The 21838-nt window shown below is 36.9% G+C and overlaps 1 protein-coding gene across 1 annotated transcript; it reads right to left on the reverse strand.

Moving 5' to 3' along the window:
- Positions 1–2731: 2731 nt before the first annotated feature.
- On the reverse strand, positions 2732–20795 carry LOC123539308 (uncharacterized). Its single transcript, XM_045323873.2, has 3 exons — positions 20471–20795; positions 6347–6588; positions 2732–4246 (listed from the first exon to the last, which is right to left on the reverse strand). The coding sequence occupies exons 2-3, from the start codon at positions 6575–6577 to the stop codon at positions 4004–4006; spliced, it is 474 nt and encodes a 157-aa protein (XP_045179808.1). The 5' UTR covers positions 6578–6588; positions 20471–20795; the 3' UTR covers positions 2732–4003.
- Positions 20796–21838: the final 1043 nt, after the last annotated feature.

Genomic DNA, 21838 nt, shown 5'->3' on the forward strand with positions numbered 1-21838 from the left:
TCCGTCATGAATAAGACCCAGAAGGATGCATTTTGTGCATTTTCTGACATTCTGGAGACAAAATATTGGCTTTTTAATCCCAGAAATCGCTGCTGAATAGGCGCATCTACTCAAAATATGGTCAAAATACAACTTTTTTCAAATTTCACTATTATTTTGCATTGGAAACACCCTTTTATATCATATACAACCGATCTATGACTATTAAGACTAATTGCGATGTGTTTCGAGAAACTCTTACTTCAGCTCTTATAGGTTAAAGGTCAGTAATTCAAATCCTTCTTTGTTTCATATAAAAAACGACAACTTAAGGTCGTCTCTACGTATCTTTAGAGAACATCACTTTTTCCTACACCTATTTTTCATGAAAGTTCTATCACAAATTAACGAAAAAATGAAAAGAAAATAGGGGGTTATGTAGTTCCTAGTGAAATGCCAGTCAGTTGTGGTCTGCTACCCTAAAAATGGCGCATATCTGCTCTCGTCCTCGCAATAAACACCTACTTCCGGTTTCGATCTGCAAAACTTGCTATATGGGGTGTATGAACATGAAAACCGTCTCATTTCATGCAGAATGTATTCTAGTAGTGAAAAATGGTGATTAAAGCACTCGTTCTACACGAATTTGCGCAAAAAATGGGAAAATTAGGATCTATTTATTATGGACTTCTTTCGACTACACCACGGAAGCACATTTTCGACCGAATTACTGACCTTATTCCTATATTCAAAGACTGGCATTTAAACAGAAAATAAATCTACCAAAAACCCGCAACCATCAGACATTTCAAGGCTTTGATTTTCTCCCCTTACCTTTGTTAACTAATGCGCTGATTGAGTCAGGCCATGATAGCTTTGGCCATTTTTCAATTATTAGCAATAACTACTATATCGAAACAAACATCAGAGGTAACTTTACTATAAATCAGAAGAGCTTATGAATTTTCCGTCAAATGCATTTAACCTAACAGTTAAAAATAAAAATTCAAGTTTAACACTTATCATGCTGGGCACGATTGATTCTGCCTTTGCTATCAGTGTAGATCATGTCTGATCATGATCTCCACTGTTCGCCTTTCAGTCAGTAGTTGTTTAGTACTCACCCCTTTTAACAGTTAATGGTACCGTCCAAATTCAAATATGAACAAGTTCATTATAGAAATTTAGAAGGGTAAGGGTTAAATTGTCAGTATGTCAGTCTGCTACGAACTAAATCAACGAGATGAAAATTTCAGTAGCATGCTAGTCTAAGTGCGAAAATTATCTACCTATCCTCAATACCCCAAAGCCTTGTAATGAAGCGCAGGTAACTATCTCGCACAGAAACTTGCATGCTTTTGTCTTTTTTCCATGACAGGGATATAGTTCATCAATGCCATGCAAGTGTCTGAATAAAATGATGTTCTAGAACATGTCGAAGTAACGTTTTCAAATAAGTGTATTTACATATGAAATAAAAACAGCCTGATTTACTGGTGTTCAACATTCTATCTCTTGTATACGACATCCCCGGGGAATCCGAACATACCTAAAAAGCGTACAAGCGGAAATAGTGTCGAGTATAGTTGCTAATTGTTGTCATTTCGTAATTTCACGACGATAAGTTATTTCTCGTCTTTCCATTGTGTCGCTCTTGCGCCCGGAAAATCATGAAAGGATGGCGATTTAGGTCGTCGTTATCATTGCTTTGCATCTATTGTTTTTTCATTTTGTTGCTTAATGGCTGCCCCAAATTCACGTCTTTCCGTGTTTTCGTTCACGAAACAACGACATAGCAAAAAGAAGACACAACGAAATGACGACAAAACGAAAAGACGACGTTTGCAGACACGCAAGTTTTCAATGCCTCAAACAAATTTTATTAGAACTTTCCATATAAATAAATCTTATAAAATATTCGTTTCGGCAAACTGCTTCTATATCAATATTGGTCTGAAAATTGCCGACATATGAAATGAAATTTAATTACCACCAGAATTCTGTGACGTTTTTCAAAGAAGTTGCTCGACATATGAAAGTTAAAATATGAAAATCACACAATCATTTATTACGGTAACCCTGAAGAATAATCGGCAGCTTCGTTTGTTTACGTAATTTCCGTATGAAATTTCGGAAGTAGTCGGCTGTCTTCGTACAGTATAAGCAAATCAAGTCACGTGACGATGGTAAAACCATGTGATCTTAAAATGGCAAGCGTCACACTACAACAAATAATATTCCCTATATATTCTATATAAAACTGACATTTTTTTAAAGAGCTACCAAACATAGCTAGACCCATTTCAGAGAACAAATCCTTACCTCATTTTAAAGAGTTGTGATATAACTGATATAATGAAGCGAAAAGTAGGGGTCATGTATCTTCTAAGAGAGATTTTTCTTGTCACATTTGCATACTGTAAAATCACATCAAAATCATACTGCTGTGACCTGGAAGTACTACTCATACTAAAATTGAGTTTCACTTCACTAAATACAATCTCCCCTCCCATTTTTTCTATCAAAATGCCACTAAAAATACACCACAATGAAATTTAAATAGAAAACAGCTTTAATTTAGACCTCTGTGGCCATGCCAAGTGAAAAATTAGTGTTCAAAAACCTGTCCGCCATTACGCTGTTCTTACATAATGGCATCGCACGACGTTTGCCTTTAAAATATGAATAATAAAGGTCATAAACATTCGAAAATTGACTGTATGAATAATTCACATTCGCCTTCAAAGCCAAAAAAAGGGGTAAATTTAGTATTGCTACATTATTATTATTATTTTTTTACTCGTATTACAAAGAAAACATTGGTCTACAATATTTAGCTTTTGAAATATAAACTTTGTAGATCTACAACAAAAATTAAAAAGGAAAAAAAAAAACGAAAAATATAATTCGGCTGAAATCCTGTCCAATTTATACGTGGTGGCAGTGTCTACTCTATACCGAGTAAAGGGAAGTAACACTGTGTTGGAGATTTTCTGTTCTGGCCGAAGGATGCCGAAATCGCATACGAAGGATACATAATCGCACGGAAGTTGCCGATCGTCATTATGGGTCCATTAACTACATGTGTAGAAGCAGCTAAGCAACTGCTTTTGTTATAACTCAATGTAAAAATACTGATTACGACGTGAAATTTCCCGTAATGGTCAGTACTGGAAGTAAACATGTAATCAAAACGTTTAAAAAACTAAATCAAATTTTTTTTGCAGGTCAACTTAATAATGATGAAAACTTTTCTCAAATGAAAAAAAAATGTACATATTGAATTAAAAGCGTACATTGAATGGTCTTTAACATTACCCCTGTATACGGCTGCCATTTCCTAATACTGATATTTATTCCAAATAACTGTATCGTTTTTTTTTCACGTTTCCTTTCTCGAATTATTTCACCAAGCTTTGCTTCATAGTATTTACAATTCAAAAATAAAACATGCCAATTTGAGAACATTTCTAAATTTAAAAAAAATGTAGCAATTATACATAAACACTATTGTGAATCAAAGTCCTAACAAAGAACTCAAGACTTCAATTGTGGCCTATCTACAATGATATATAGACATATGTATATTGATTCAACATCTCTGCATACATGTAAACATATTCATAGTGTATCCCTGTTTGATGGTTTAGCCTCCTGATTGCACATACTTTGAACTTTCACTGGCTTTAGACTTACTTGTCTGTCATATTCTTTTAATCTGTACATACTCAAAACCAGTATCTCTGTCAAAATTCATGCCTTGCTTGAAAGTATCTTGATTTCTACTTCTAACTGTAATTTTGTTATGCTGTGTTTGCTATATCCCAATAATGGAGTGCCATAAAAGCTTATATACAACAAACAAATTATTTTTAAAGACTCTTTAAACTAAAGGTCACAGATATACGGCCTTAAATCCAAACAATTGAAGAGTTATTGCACGAATCAGCTTGACAATGATATATTTATATACAACTGAAACAACTTAAACCTAAACGCTTTGATTATTCGAGCCACAGTGATGTCATCCTTCATTCAGGTGAAGTTCCTCCGGTGTGTCAACAATATTTTTGTCAATATGCACATAATACACGATCAGAAATGCAACAACCACGAGGGCGATTGCAATGCCAACAATACTAAACCATTTTGAGATGGTCCCCCAAAATTCAGCGTCTTTGATATTACCTTTCTTCCCGCTTCTTTTGGAGAGTAAGGAGAAGATAACCGCTACTCCACCAAAAGGAAAGTTACAGCAGAGCGTGACCTGCAATATACAGATGAGTAAATTTCATTTTTTTCTAAAATCAAAAATATTTTATCAATTTGAGCTTTTACACAGGAGGTATTCAGACTGTCCACGTAAATAAAACTCTGCCATTCTTGGTTAAATGTACACTAACGAGAAAATGTAGACTTGAGATATATCTATCCTTGAACTTTGTGTTTAAACTTTAAAGCCTTTTTTTCACAGATTATGTCTTGAGCTCTCGTCGTTTCGCTGTCATAAAACAAACTGATTTCACTCTCATATTCATTTCCTGGGCAAACAGTCTGTTGATCTGAAAGAGGAAATATAATTGCCAGCAGCTAGCAAATGAGCCGCGCCATGAGAAAACCAACATAGTGCGTTTGCGACCAGCATGGATCCAGACCAGCCTGCGCATCTGCGCAGTCTGGTCAGGATCCATGCTGTTCGCTTTCAAAGCCTATTGCAATTAGAGAAACCGTTAGTGAACAGCATGGCTCCTGACCAGACTGCGCGGATGCGCAGGCTGGTCTGGATCCATGCTGGTCGCAAACGCACTATGTTGGTTTTCTCATGGCGCGGCTCAAATCATTCTACAATAATAATCACGCTGTATTAGGAAACTGCTCGTATTGCCTGCAAACATAGTCATCACATCCGCAAAAATTATTTACATGAAATGCGTATGTGTTAGAGAAACCCCGTCTTCCTACGCTGTAAAAGTGATTTTGCAAATGTATATGGACCGAAAATACCCCTGAATGACAATATAAAGTAGAAAACACTGTCATGTTTTCTATTATCGTAATTGTAAATAGAAAGACTTTCGTGTTTTCTATTATCGTAACTAGAAATAGAAAAGACTGCCGGGTTTACTATTATCGTAACAGGAAATAGAAAAGACTGGCGTGCTTTCTATTATCACAACTGTAAATAGGAAATACCGTCATTTTTGTAATATTTTGGATCTCACACAGCCAGATCAGAGTTATGGCCCTTGTCAAAAAATATGCAAGAAACGCATAAAAGTTTGTGTCGCACAAATCTCAAAAAAAAAAAAAAAATATTTGACCAAGGGTCATGAAACATCATAGGAATATTATTCAGCATGTGAAGTTGTGCACCTAGGATTTCTGTGAGTCAGATCAGAGTTATGGCCCTTGATTGTCAAAAATATGCATAAAGGGCATACAACTTTGTGTCGCATGCACCTCAAAAAGTATTTGACTAAAAGCCATTAAACAGTTGGGGATAATTATATAGCATGTGGAGTTGAGCACTAGTCCTTGTGTTATGTTTTGGACTTCACGCAATCAGACCAGAGTTATAGCCCTTGACTTAGTAAAAAATACACATAAAGAGCTTAAAGGCTTGTGTTGCATATATCCTAAAAATATTTCACCAAGAGTCATAAAACCATTAAGGAAAATTACCTAGCATGTGAATTTGTGCACCTGAGGTTTTTTTTTAATTTCACTTTGCAAGACCAGTGTTATGGCCCTTGACTTTGTAGAAAAATAAAAGTTTGTATCTCATGTATCTCAAAATGTACTTGACCTAGAGTTATTAAACATTAGAGGGTTGTTATATAGCATGTACAGTTGTGCACCGGGTGTTCTCTTTGGGATTTCACTCAGCTAGGTCAGAGTTATGGTCCTTCACTTAGTGGAAAATGCATATAAAGTACTTAAAAGTTTGTGCTGCATACATCTTAACACCTATTGTCATGAAACCATGCACAGTGACAGAAGCGGGGGCACCTGTGTTCTATGGACACACATCTAGTTTCTATTATCACAACTGTAAATAGGAAAGACTGTGGTGATTCCTTCTATTGCAGCTGTAAATCAGAAATTCTGTCGTGTTTTCTGTTGTCGTAACTGTAAACAGGAAAGACTGTCGTGTATTCTATTATCGTAACTGTAAATAGGAAATACAGTCGCGTTATCGCAACTGTAAATAGCTTTTCCTAGACTGTTATGACACAGTGGTTGTGAGATCATGTCAGGATGGAACAAGGAAAATATCTTATAAATGCACATTTCACAGTACACTGCCGTGTTATCATTACCCGACCATAATTATGGAATGATGACAATGTAAAAGCAATGCACTTACAATTAAAGCAAAGTACAGGTAGTGAGGCGGCCTTGATGCTCTGCAATGAGGTATTGCCTTTCCATCGACAGACGCTGTTTTTCTAAGTAATTTCTCATGACCTGTATCATCACCTGAATGTTTGTTTATCACAGAATCTCCTGCCGAGCTTGTAAGATCTTCAGTAATTGTCACATGGCAGTCATCCTCATTAGCACCGGATGTTGCGTGCTCACGTTTGGCGACAGCCATTAATGTTGTGTCTAGAAATAAGAATTAATGAAGTAGTTACGTAGTCTAAAAACTGAATTATCCTTTCACTTAAATACAAGTATACTTAGCAAATCTTCAAATACAACATTTAAAATTCAAAATTACTGAGCGTTAAATTTTGAAATTTAGCAAACTTTTTAAAAATCATGTAATTTACGACATATCAACATCTCTAAAATAAACTGAAGCCATCACATGAATTTGTACGTTCATCTCATTTTTAAAGGTAAAAAAATGCATGAAATATAAGTAGATCTAGTGCATTTATGTAAAGTGACTTTTTACAAAATCTTTTTTATAAAATATCTGACTTTTTTCTTAAATGTAGCGAGTTTAGAAATGAAGTGAGGCCGAAAACCATTTGACAGTATTATTAGAATTAAAAGGTCTTAAACAGCATAATAACTGTTTTCATCAAAATTTAATTATTTTCAAGACAGCGGAAAATTATCAAATGTTGCGTTAACTTAGAATATTTTTAATTCGATGGTTAAAGCTACTCAATCACGGACAGAGTTATTACTTCAGAAGGAACTAGCTTAATACAGCATCAACATACTAGCATGTTTATCAGGCTACAAAGATGTATGTAGTAATTTTTCATTTTTTTACGTAAACTGTGACCATGACGGTATATAAGCGAAATATCTTTATAGCTACGCTCTGTTCTATCACAATTATAACTGATTGTATTTTTTTTCAGAGCTGAATGAATCGGAGGTAAGCCTAATTGTTTGAAGTACCTTTTGTTGCAACGCTAGTGGCTTCAAACTAAAGATGAAAAACTTCAGATAACATTTGAAAAAAAAAACTTCAAAGAGGATTTTTGGTATATAGACAACTATTGTTACGTCATGGATTCATTGTAGGAACGTATATTGAAGGAGATGAAGTTAAGTTGCGATATATAAAGAAATCCAGTTCAGTGGACAATGCCTCGGTCAGCGTGTGATGTGGAGAACACGGACTAGGGGTTCAGATGAATTATGTACTGCGATTACTGAGAGATGTAAGCCCAGATGGAATAGAAATAGGTAAGGCATATCTGCTCAAACGTAGACAGTAATCACTGAAAGGTCCGAACTATACTTGATACATTGATGAGTAAGACAAGTTTAAACCATATGGATTTTACATTCATGCTTGCGCTGGACCCTTATTCAGCAACATTTTAAGTCTAAACTTATACTTTGAAATGCTAAAATTACCTTTTGCGCGATATTCTTTAATCTTGTACGGATTTTAATAAAACTTAGCTTTATATGATATCTAATACAACAAAAAGCTTTACTTATGCCTCGGTCACAAATCACCCGGCCGCCGGCCGATGCGTCCGATATCTAGGCATCGGACGGACTGTACACGTCGGAGCCGGTCGCCGTCCGATGAGTGGCACTGTAGTTTGCACAAAAGGGCGCCGGTCGGGCATCTGCCGATGATCGGCCGGCAATCGGACAGTTCGGGAAAAACTTTATTGGTGGAGCATCGGGTTATTAATCGGACGGCGGACGGCCGATTATCGGCCGGCTATCGCCCGAGTATCGTCCGAGCGCCGCAAGGATGCCGGAAAATTTAAATGAATCGTACGTTATCCGGACGGCAATCTGGCGGGCATCGGCCGGACTCCGCGAGGTAACTGTTGCGCACCGTCTGGAAAATGGTATATAAATAATTTATAAATCCCACAATCTTTCATTCGCAGACAGAAAATTACCAGTGATCGATTCATGAACCGGCAGCAGAGAATAGCGAGGCTGAGGGAGAGGCTAGCAATAGCTAGACAGCGCCTCAACATTGCGGTAGCAGCTTTGGTAGCAGAAGAGGAAATTAGGCCCGACAGCGACGTCAAAGGCGATGGTGGGTTAAGCCTTGGATTCAGCGACGACCACTCTATGGGCAGTACGAGACGCTGATGCAGGAGCTGCGTCTGGAGCACCATGGCGATTTCAAGGCTTATTTACGTATGGAGCCAGACATGTTTCAAGAGCTATGTGCAAGAGTCGGGCCTCGCATTCAAAACTGAAGATGCATGGCGGAACCTACCTACCCACGTAATCCGCAAAGCGCTTATCGGAGTCCTTTGGTCTCACGGCGGACACCTGACGGGCACTGTTCGGCGTCTGTCAGTCATCGGGCGGAGGCCGTCCGGCGGTCGGACGGTCGCCGGCCGATTTAAATGTCGCTTAGCCATACCTTGATTTTTCCCGGCGCATGTACAATGACTCCAATGTCGGGCGATCACCGGGCGATCTCCGTGCAATGATCGTTCGATCTTCATCCGATCTCAACTCGATTCCTTCCCGGACCCGACGTCGAGTAAAATTTTAAGTGAGACTTAAAATTTGTCCGGCCGCCGCCCGATGCTCCAAAATGCCCCGATGTCCGTGCGATCATCGGCCGGCCGTTGGTCCGATGAGCGAGAAAATACGTCGGCCGATCATCGGGCGGCGGTCGGATTGGATTTGTGACCGAGGTATTAGCTTCAGCAGTGTAGATTTACTACAAAGGAAGTTATGGTGATTTTAATTTTTAGAGATTTAAAGTCCAAGTTATTGTGGTTACCCTGCTAAATTTATAAAATGGACTGGTCTATCATTCAGTTTGGGCAGTACCATTTATTACTTGAAGGGGTGTTCACTGCAAACTCACTGACTGCAGACAAGATGATGTGCAGGCTCATCTTGGTCTGTACTGGTCGCAAAGACAGAATCACTTGCCGCCAGCAGGTTAAAGGTTACCAATAATAAAACAACATAACACTGCAAAATATTATCGTGACACTTCAAAACGAACAAATTGTGCACCTAGAATTCTGCAATCAGACTTTGAAACCAAATATTTTGTAGTCAATTTTTACAATCAGCTTTTTAGATACTATGGAAGCGATTCAATGGCATGTTTTAAGAGTTTCATGTATGGAAAAAGTACATGTAATGAACGCATTGAAGCATGGTGGGGAATCATGAGCGACAGTGTATCCATCGGTGGATTAATTTATTTGAGCCGTGCCATGGTAAAACCAACATAGTGGGTGTGCGACCAGCATGGATCCAGACCAGCCTGCGCATCCGCGCAGTCTGGTCAGGCTCCATGCTGTTCGCTTTTAAAGCCTATTGGAATTGGAGAAACTGTTAGCGAACAACATGGATCCTGACCAGACTGCGCGGATGCGCAGGCTGGTCTGGATCCATGCTGGTCGCACACCCACTATGTTGGTTTTCCCATGGCACGGCTCATTTAAAGACTGAAGAGATGTACAATGATCGATACACTTGATGTTTTGTTCCATGAGCGTAATTCAAGCAGATGTAGACAGAATGCCACAAAACTGCAACAAACATACCATTCGGTTGCAAAAACGTTATCAAGAGCTGCTGTTTAGAACACCAGACATTACGTACTTCATATCAACTTTTATGTCTGGAATTTTGTGGAAATCAAAAGTTAATTTGTTGAGCTCGCTACCTTCTTAAAAGCTGGATAACAAATTCCAGTTGATACAGCAGAGGTGATTAAGGTTTATACAGAACTCGTAAAGAAAATACAAAATGATATTGATCTGTTTTCTGTGATTAAAGCTTCTAGTTTCTTCTTATGTGAAAGATAAAGCTTCTAGTTTCTTCTTATGTGAAAGATTGATAAAAATGCATAAAAGAAACATTTTTTCTTATGCAAAATATATGAACACTTCATTAACGTTATTCTGGATACTGTTCATATTTGGTTCAGCTGTATTTTTTTTTATTCCTGTTACAATCACGATCATTTTGACGTTACAGTCGCTAAATTATAATACCTGTCTTCTTAAATGTGTTTCAGTAGTTCAATATAAAGGAAATAACATATCGAATAATATTATGTCTACAGATGACCTTGTTTCAGATATGACAGAGTTGACAGAGCTACACATTCTGACTAAGCTGCACGAAGAACAGATAGGAAATGTGGTGTCGTATAGGCCTAACTAAACTAAAGGAACCAGCGTGGGAGCCATCACGTAATGGCTGCCAGGTATTTGAACACTAATTTTTCACTTGGCATGGCAACAGAGGTCTAAATTGAAGCTAGTTTCTGTTTAAATTTCATTGTGGATGTATTTTTGACATTTTGGTAGGAAAAATGGGAGAGCAGGTTGTATTTGGTGAAGTGAAGCTCAGTTTTAGTATGAGTAGTACTTCCAGGTCACAGCAGTGTGATTTTGATGTCAGTTTACAGTAAGCAAATGTGACCAGAGAAATCTCTCTTAGAAGATACATGACCCCTACTTTTCTCTTCATTTTATATCAGTTTTATCATAACTCTTTAAAATGAGGTAAGGATTTGTTCTCTGAAATGGGCCTAGCTATGTTTGGTAGCTCTTTAAAAAAAGGTCAGTTTTATATAGAATATATAGGGAAAACTATTTACCTTATTGTGACCTTATATGCTAACGAGGTATTTTATCTATGATTTGACCTAGTAACCTAGATTTTGACCTCAAACAACCCAGTTTCACGACCTAGATTTCACACAGACAGGCATTCTGACAATTTTTATTATATAAAGATCTGGTAAAATATGTGGCCTCTAAATTGCAAATAAGACTTTCCTACAATATGACCTAGTAACCTTGTTTTTAACTTTTGATAACCCAGTTATAAACTTGACATAAATTCCATAGAAATAAACATTCTGAAAAAGTTTTTTCTAACATGGCTCGATTTGATTTCCAGTTAAACAAAGAAGGAGATCAACCTCTGTATATTCTGCGATAAATAACGGCGTACCGGTAAGAGACCATTATGACGTCAATTATGACGTCAAATTGTCACATGACGTCCGGTTCATTACTCCTCGGGTAAATGAAGTCCAGCATAATATTTATCATAACATTTCAATGAGCATGTCAGAATGAAAACAATCAAGGTCTTCTTGTGATTTCTCGTCTAACTTACCACGTTTCATCGTTCAAATGCTTCGGTATATAAACCACTTGGGCTAATGCCCTCGTGATTCAATTTCTACGCATCTGAACTCTGAACCGTGGTAAATTAGACGATAAACCACTCGAAGGCCTTGATTATTTGTTAAATGAACATCAGGACAAGGATTTTATAAGATTTTACCTAGAGTTAATAGAGACAAACGTTTATGAAGCTGAGACAGAAAATATGAACGCTAGAGTGTTTAAGGTTATCATATTAATTGATCTAGTGACCTAGTTTTTGACCTCAGATGACCCACTAACAAACTCAAACGAGATTTTAGTTAGGGTAACATTCTGACCAAGTTTCATTAAGACTGAGCAAAACATCTAGAGTGTTAATAGTCAAATTGTCGACGATTTTGATATACGACCTAGATTTCACACAGACAAATGAACCGTGGTATATTAGACGATAAAACATCTGTAAAAATCTAACAATGCCAATGGAATGTTTGGTTCTGAAATTTGTTCGCACAGTTCTAGGCGCATAACTTGTCAATTTCAAATCCTTGCGTGTATCAGTGCTATATACTGGACACGTTAAAGAACCAGGCTGTCTATTCGCAACGAGCTAGGCTAAGTTAGCCGGACAAGCCTGTATCTGATTTCTGATCTCTCTGTCGTGGGGGCTTTGTCTCACTCTGTCCCTCTGGTCAGATCGCTCTGTGTCTGTACTAGTAGAGGATGAATTATGTGCCTTGTGTGGCTGCATTTGAACTATGTAAAGCGCCTTTGAACGTGAAATTGATCATGAAAAGGGCGCTATATAAATCTGGTATAATAATAATAATAATAATAATAATAACATACACAGCTCTGCGAGCTAAAACATCTGTAAAAATCTAACAATGCCAATGGAATGTTTGGTTCTGAAATTTGTTCGCAAAATTCTAGGCGCATAACTTGTCAATTTTAAAAAGTAAAAATAATAATTTTGATATAATTTGTAGTTTCTTATTGTTAAAGACTACACGAAGCCGCATTATCCACAGACGATATCCATCATTCATCCATAAATGCAAAATCCATATGGTTTTAACTTGCCGTATCTTTTAAGGTATCATGAAAAGGTTGGATCTTCCAAGTGATTACTGTCTCCGTTTGTGTCTTACGTATTTTCTATGCATCACTCAGTAATCTCAGTATATAATGCCTCCGAAAGTCCAGCTCGTGTTCTCTCCACATTGCAAAATAACCACGGCATTGTCCACCGAACTTAGTTTTCCATCTATAAATGCCGATGGCATCAGTAATGTTGCTTCGAAGTACGTTTTAAATGTCAAATTCCTATAATATATACACTACGAGTCAACAACAATGAATTATTTCTATATACACACTGTATCAACTCTGAGCTAGAGTTTTCATATCTTTTCCATAAGCTTAATACAAGTATCAATCCACTAGCGGCAAATCATGAAAGTTTACATAGCCACATTACAATAATATTTTGTATGAGTTAATTAAGGGGAGACAGTTGGAATGATCATTTTTCATTTTTATCCAAAATTCCAAAGCTTGAAACGATAAATTGGCATACAATTTGTATATAAATAATTTAAATGTGCGTTGAATTCGTTTGCAACTCTAGTATCATATTGCGTAATATTATATAGCTCTCTAATTCAGACGAATTTGCAGTAATTGTGTGTACACATGCAAATATTGTGAAAACTTTTGCGATTTATTGAATTCTACTATTCCAGACTGCAAACGTTTGACGATTTTAGGATCACTGTATTTCATCGTTCAACTATGGAGTATAAAGTAAATATTCTTTTAAAGCAGTATAAAGTAAATATTCTTTTAAAGCACATTCAAACTTGTTCAAAAAAAAAAAAACACTGCCATTTTATCCTTTTCACAGGAATATTCATCGTAAAAATATGATTTGCATGACGCGGGGTATCATGTTGTAGCAAACATGAATATTTTGCTTTTACTTAATAACCTTGGTTTCAAAACACAAAACACATAACATCATATTACCTACGTCAGCGTATTTCTTAGAAATCATCTGATTTTACTCCAGACAAACTGATTATTGTGGAATATGGAAATGAAGTTCACCCAAGGGACTGTCAAGTTGAAGTCATTATTATATCATCTCTACATCGTGCTTTTGCTAGAATACTCTATTTGCATATGTTACAACATAACATCAGTGAAGGACAACTCTATGGATTCACTTCTTCTCACACAAGCAGATATTGAATGTTACCTAGTTTCTAAGTAGATAGAGCTCTCTAACAAACAAACAAACATTTTCCTCCATATGTTGTTTTTTTCTGCAGAAATAACACTGTATAAAAGAGGGATAATAGTTATTTGTTCTATATGCTAGCATAAAACCGCTGTTCTTGTCACTTTTCGGGGGTGTTTTAACAGGAGAAAACGTGTGTTAACAGAGAGATTCTCGCGCTTACGTGCTGTTAAAACACCTTTTTGTATATGCGCATTCCGTGGCAAAGCGTAAACGTATAACGGCCATAAAACGGATATTTTAAAAGAAAGTGACGTCAACGTGAAACAAGAGGGCCATGATGACCCTATATCGCTCAACTGAGTTGAAATTGCTTGCTTGAACAAATTTCTTTGCTAAAGCTTTAAAAACAAGAAAGTAGGTCAGTAGGTTATATTCATGGTCACTGAAAGTCAGTTTAAAGATTGGTGTGCAAAACTGTACATGTCATCCAAATTTCAAGGCTGTATCTTAAAAAATAAGAAAGTAGGTCAAGGTCACAGTCAGGTGACCCCTTATCACTTGGGGTCATCAGGTAAATATAATTAAACAGTCTAGAAAATATGATCTGATAATTTTTGAAGTATTTTTTCCTATATTATATCAAGTGACCCTTCGGGCAGGGCCTCTTTTCACCCCAGGGGCATAATTCGAACAATCTTGTTAGAGATCAACTAGGCAATGATACATACAAAATATCAAAGGCATAGGCCTTGAACTTTCAGACAAGAAGATTTTTAAAGTTTTTTCCTATATACATTGTAAGTCTATGTAAAACTTGGGACCCCCATAGCAGGGCCTCTTTCACCCTAGGGGCATAATTTGAACAATTTTGGTAGTAGACCACAAGGCAATGCAATATACCAAATATCAAAAGCATAGGCCTTGCAGTTTCAGTCAAAAAGATTTTTAATTTTTTTCCTATATAATGTCTATGTAAAACTAGGGACAACCGTGGCAGGGTATCTTTTCACCCAAGGGGAATAATTTGAATAATCTTGGTAGAGGACCACAAGACAATGCTACATACCAAATATCAAAAGCCTAGGTCTTGTGGTTTCAGACAAGAAGATTTTTAAAGTTTTTTTCCCTATACAAGTCTATATAAAACATGTGATCCCCTGGGCGGGGCCATATTTCATCCTAAGGGGATCATTTGAACAATCTTGGTAGAGGCCCACTATATGATGCTATATACCATATATCAAAGCCCTAGGCCCTTTTGTTTCTGACAAGAAGCTTTTCCCTATATAAGTCTATAGAAACAATGTGACCCCCAGGGCGGGGCCATATTATATCCCAAGGGGATATTTTCAACAATCTTGGTAGAGGCCCACTAGATGATGCTACATACTAAATATCAAAGCCTTAGGCCTTGTGGTTTTGGACAAGAAGATTTAAATAGTTTTTCCCTATATAAGTCTATATAAACAATGTGACCCCCGGTGTGGGGCCATATTTGACCCTAGGGGGATAATTTGAAAAATCTTGGTAGAGGCCCACTAGATGATGCTACATACCAAATATCAAAGCCCTAGGCCTTGTGGTTTTGGACAAGAAGATTTTTAAAGTTTTTCCTTTCGGTTGCAATGGCAACCAGAGTTCTGTATGAAATTCAATTCTTTGAACAATCTTTAAAGAAGACCATCCAAGGATCATCCCAGTGAAGTTTCATCAAAATTGGCTTGGTGGTTTAGGAGGAGATGTTGTTTAAAGGAAAGTGTGGACGGACGGACGGACGACGGACGCCGCTCACCCTGACGCTCAGGTGAGCTAAAAACAACTCGGACATTCCCGCGCATTTCATGGAAATTTAATGACGTTGGGGGATAATGTATTCATTTATTAGTTTTGTACGCGTTTTATGCTAGAATAGCGTTAGCGCATGTTCATTTCGTGTTATAAATTCTTCAGAATCCCTCGGGATACGTTGGTACCCTTGCTCTACTGGGCTCGGGCACCAATCAATACCTCGGGATTCTGCGGATGTTATAACACGAAAAAACATGCGCTATCCCTACATTTGCGGTCTAATGCAATTTTGTTCATGAAAATGTATATACAGCATTTGTATCGTCTCTGTGTTTGTATACATATGTCACTTGGTCGTAATTACTAGATGCATGAATTTTCCGGGCGTTGCATGCATATGTGACATGCGTTAGGTCTTAGAATTGTCGTTGGTGGACGAGCGGTCGTTTAATAATAATAATAATAATAATAATAATGATATTATGTGATCACAGAAACTTGGCTACAGCCGGATGGTGATGACGTTGTCAGGGGGGAATTGTCTCAAGATGGTTACTGCTTTGATGATGTCCCGAGACCCGACCGTAAAGGTGGAGGACTTGCCCTGTTATACAGAAACAATCTCAAAGTGTCAAGATGCCCAGCAGAAACCTTTCAGTCCTTTGAATGTGCTGAATGGAAAGTACGTAGTCAATCATTCATCCTCTACATCTTTGGTTTATATAGACCGCCATATTCGGAGAGACACCCAGTAACTCAGGCTATGTTTATGACAGAATTCACTGAGTTTCTCGAACGAATAACGTCAAGATCCGAGTCTCTGGTGCTGTTAGGTGACTTTAACATCCACATGGATAATAAGTCAGACTGCTACACAAAACAATTTCAGCAGTGTTTGAGATCTTTTGGACTGGTTCAACATGTCAATGCTCCTACTCATTCTGGTGGTCATATTCTTGACCCGATGATCACAAAGCTAGAAGACAAACGTGTGAATGTCTCAGAACCTTTGCCAGACTATTACATCTCTGACCACTGCTTTGTAAGTTGTAACATTGAACAGTGTCGCCCTCCCTTGATCAGGAAAGAAATCAAATCTCGCAATTGGAAATCTGTATCAAGTGACATATTACAATCAGAATTAGGTCAATTAAATGAAATTGTAGTGAACACTTCCAATGTCAATGATCTTGTGTTTGAGTTCACTAGAATCACGTCCGACATTGTTCAGAAACATGCCCCTCTAAAGGAAAGAACTATTCTCTGTAGACCGACAGTTCCTTGGTACTCTGGATACCTAAAACAGCTGAAACAATACAAACGATCAATAGAAAAAATCTTTATGAATGACAAATCTGACCTTTCAAAGAAAGTGTATTGTGGTGTAAGAAATGTATATAGCGCTGAGCTTTCTAGGGCCAAGGATGAGTATTATCAGAACAAGATTGGAGAAGCAGAAGGAAACATCAAAAAGCTGTATGCCGTTACATCCGATTTACTGGGAAGGTCGAAAGACAATCCGCTTCCATTACACACAAGTGCAGTATCTTTGGCAAATGACTTTCTACGATACTTTGCTGATAAAATAATCAAGTTGAAAAATGATCTTGACAACATATCAACTGAAACACCCAATGGTAATTCTTCCTACTCAAATCCACCTGTGACTATGAATACATTTACTGCGTTCAAACCACTTTCCGAAAACGATATTTTGAAACTTTATATGCATCAAAATCTACAACCTGTGAACTTGATGTGATACCAACTAAGAAATTAAAGGAGCATTTTTCACAACTTGTTCCCGTTGTGACAGAAAATGTAAATCGATCACTGCTATCTGGTGTGTTCCCTGATGAATGGAAAAGTGCTGTGATAAAACCTTTGTTGAAGAAGATAGGTCTCCCACTTGAACTGCAAAACTATCGCCCAGTGTCAAATTTAACATTCCTCTCCAAAATTCTTGAAAAAGCTGCACTAAATCAAATCAACAAGCATATTGAAGCTAACAATCTCCTCCCAGCTTACCAAAGTGCCTATAGAACATATCATGGGGTTGAAACAGCAATGGTCAAATGTATAATGATCTTTTGGAAACCATAGATGAAAATCAAATAACAATCGTAGTCATGATCGACTTGAGTGCAGCGTTCGATACCATCGATATCCCGATACTGATTCAAATCCTTCAAGATGACTTTGGTATACATAGCACTCCCTTGAAATGGATAGAATCTTATCTCACGAACAGAACAATGAAAGCTTTAGTCGAACAGTCAGCATCTGACACGAAGCCACTAAGGTTTGGTGTCCCGCAGGGTTCTTGTGCCGGACCTGTGATCTTTACCCTGTATATATCGGCTCTTAACCGAGTGGTGCAGAAATATCCAGCTGATCTCTATGTATACGCGGACGACCACAAGATTGCGTTAAAAATTCAAGCGGGAAATTCTCAAAATGAGACAACTGTTCTTCAACAACTCGACAGTTGTCTAAATGAAATCATAAAATGGATGACAACCTTCAAACTGAAAATGAATCAGTCTAAAACTAAAATTATTATGTATGGAACAAGACAACAGTTAGCGAAATTGGACATCACAAGTGTAAACGTTGGTGGGTGTGACGTAAAATGCGTCGATCACGTCAGAGACCTAGGTGTAACTATGACCAAAACACTCAACGTTGACCATCACATTCAGAAAAAGTGTCAGATAGCTCATGTACAGTTATGAAACCTTAGGGCTATACGGAAACATCTCACACAGAAGTCAACAGAATCATTAGTGCATGGATTGGTTCATTCTCACATTGACTTCTGCAACAGTTTATTTACAGAAATTCCAGCCTACCAAATCAATAAACTACAGCGAGTCCAAAATCATGCCGCTAGAGTAGTCAAGAATGTTTCCTATGAAAAACCAAGTACCGAACTTCTGAAAGAATTACACTGGCTTCCAGTTAAGGCTAGAGTCATGTTCAAAGTTTTAGTAATAGTCTTCCGTGTCATCAATGGTACTGCTCCAGTATATCTGAGGGAAATGTTTGTACCTACTCGACAACGATACAGACTTCGCTCACAAAGTGACACTAACTTTAACATCCCTAGACGGCGAACAAAACTAGCAAACAGATCTATGGCAGTCGTTGGTCCCAAATGGTGGAACGATCTGCCTAGCTATCTGAAAAACATTCAGTCTGAAGCCAGCTTTAGATCAAAACTGAAAACACATTTATTTAGGCAGTTTTATGAACAATGAGTGTAGTCTTGTTAAAATACAAAATATTCAGAAGTGGTGTAAAATAGTATTTATATATGTCCAAATCTTTAAATCTAAGTTCTAGAATCCTGTTCATATTTTGTATGTATATATATGTTAAATGTGTGTTATGTAACTGTAAAGCGCAATAGAAGATTTTATAATTTTTGCGCTATATAAATGCCATGTATTTGTATTTGTATTTGTATTTAATGTTAGTAATAATAATAATAATAACAATAATAATAAAATCTCTATTTAATGAACGCCGGACATAACTGACAGGATTTCAGATTTAGTGTTATGTACCTTTACCAGTTGCTTTCTGCCTGAAAAATAGGTCTGGAAAACAGTTCTTATTTTTCAGAAATGATACAGTTTCTACTTATGAATAAATATGCTTTGATCAAAATATAAAGCACGTCTTACAGTCCCATATTCCGGACTCGTAAACCAAGAACCAGTTAGACAAATCAGCACCGTTTAGCAAGAACGATGCCTCCGGAAACGTGATTGGTGCTCATATATGATATTTGTGTTACTAAGTAAATCATTCAGCCTGTTTGCAACATGTCTTTCAAATATCTTTGAAGTAGTTCGAAGAATAGAAATTGGCTTGTAATCATTTGTGCCCAATCGATCTCCACATTTTATGAAGCAGTATAACAATTGCTACTTCTAGTTTATCTGTTTTATCATTGATGTTATTGCTCTAGTTATAAAGTCGATACATAATTCAAATATATTAAGACCACTTCTATCAATGTGAGAAATTATTTTATCAAGTTTATAATTATATTTGCTGAAGTCAAATGTTCAGTTAGTTATACAACTTATATCAAATTGTTTATGTTTAAGGTTTCGATCTAGAACCTCTTTAAAATACGTAATTGTGTTAACTTTTTTATCAAAAGGTCACGTTCCTACCTTTTGGTTAAATTGATGGTCTCTTAAAAATCTTGGAACTGTAGCCTTTGATGTAAGCTTATTTGCTACATACACTTATATAATGACAATGACGTACTTTAAATGGCTGTTAGCACGGCTGAACTTATAGGGAATCGATCCTACCGATTTTCATATTTTGGCAAAATGACATTACATATCCGTGCTGGTTCAGTAATCGGTTATTGTGCCCGCCTATGATAAGGAAGAGTTAGGTACTAATATAATAAAGTTTTGTAAAAGTATGTTAAATACAAGAATAATGTTTTTGGAAGGAGTGAAGCCTCTGAGATTCCTTTAAAGCAACATTTAAAGGGGTTTCACGAACTTTCTTTCATTTAAATGTCATAAAACACTTTTATCAAATTTTGTGTACATGATAACATTCCGCTTTGAACGAGTAGCTTTAATTAGATATTACTACGACGACGGAATATTAGATTCTAACTAATTGTCAATAATCAGGTTATTTGATATTCACAGCAAAAAAACGATTTACAACGACCATTTACGACTCGTAGATCAATATAAACAATAATATAAAATACTAAAAAAGCAGTAAGAAAAAAACATACCTCGTTAATAATAGTTCCACCATTTGTAGCAGTTTTAAAAGAATGACAGAGAAAACATACATTGCTTATGATACTGCCGTCCTTTCAAGCAGCATTCTACATATATTTTACAATAATGACAGGAAAGCATACCTTGTTTATATCATTTCCACCATTATTAACAGCTTTTTCACCTGAAACTATTATTCTAAGGCATTCGGCACAAATGTCGTTCTCTATTAATGTGTCTCTGTTAATACGACCTTTACTTGCCGCGTTATATCACATCAGCAGAATATCGGAATTCCAATTATCGCCCGTGACCATCTCGCAAACTGATGAGTGAAAGAAATCAATATGGCTTTTTTTTTGTTCTACATTTGCAAATCTTGCTCAAAATAAATCTCTGTAAGCACTAGCTGGTCAAAGATTAACGAAATTTGTGGCTCTATTTTATTATTACCATGGTTTCCCTCCCCACTTTTCTGGTTTTGTGCTGTGTTTTGACAGGCTACATAGTATGTTGAGCATTTATTCATTGATTATTGGTTAACCGCGCTGCAACCTATCGTTTATTCCTTTATTCAAGATTTATCATTGAACACCACTGCATATTCATTCTTCAAAATTTCTAAGATAAAAGTTCAATTTTATGCAAGATTTGAATTATAGGAGAAACAACCTAACAACTCGTTTGAAAATTATAAAATCGGAAGTTATTTACTTAAAGTATATCATTTCATACTATATTGTAATAATTATGGTGACGTTCAAAATCTTTTTGCTACAAAAACTTGTATATAGGAAATACGTTGACAGAAAATTAAAAACAATGAGTTTTCAAATAATTTCGAAGAATACACGTCTTTGAAAAAATACCGTGAACCGGCAATCATTAATGTCGATAAGCAGCAAAAGAGAGAGTCCTTCAAAATGATGTGTTACTAGGACACTGGTGTCCCCACTTTCTGTCACTGTACATGATTTCGTGGGGCATCCATGGCCGAGTGGTTTAAGTCGCTAACTTTGAATCACATGCCCCTCATCGATGTGGGTTCGAACCTCGCTCGGAGCGTTCAATTCTACATTGTGAGGAAGCCATCTAGCTGGCTTAAGGAAGGTGGGTGGATCTACCTAGGTGCCAGACCGTGATGACATAATGCATGGAGGGGCACCTCGGTTCTTTCACCACCACAAAACGCTCGAAAGTCACCATATGACCTATAATTGTGTCGGTGTGACGTTTAACCTAAGAATAAATTTACACAGTTTCATGACTCCAGCTGAAATATTTTTAAGATATAAGCAACACAAACTTTTAAACACTTTATTTATACTTTGATTTAAGGCAAGGACTATAACTCTGGTCTGACTGAGTAAAATCCCAAGCAGAACACCAGGTGCGCAACTTCACATGCTATATAACAATCCCTAATGTTTAATGACTCTAGGTCAAACACTTTTTGAGATACATGCGATTGTATGCCCTTTATGCATATTTTTGACTTAATCAAACTATCC

Source organism: Mercenaria mercenaria, chromosome 18 (genome assembly GCF_021730395.1).
Source record: "Mercenaria mercenaria strain notata chromosome 18, MADL_Memer_1, whole genome shotgun sequence".
Taxonomy (NCBI): domain Eukaryota; kingdom Metazoa; phylum Mollusca; class Bivalvia; order Venerida; family Veneridae; genus Mercenaria; species Mercenaria mercenaria.

What these genes read in the sequence shown, in the direction of transcription:
- LOC123539308 (XM_045323873.2), bottom strand. Translation starts at nt 6,577, where the DNA reads ATGGCTGTCGCCAAACGTGAGCACGCAACATCCGGTGCTAATGAGGAT. An exon ending in ACCTGTACTTTGCTTTAATT is followed by an intron (nt 4,247 to 6,346) that starts GTAAGTGCATTG and finishes TGTATATTGCAG; the next exon opens with GTCACGCTCTGCTGTAACTT.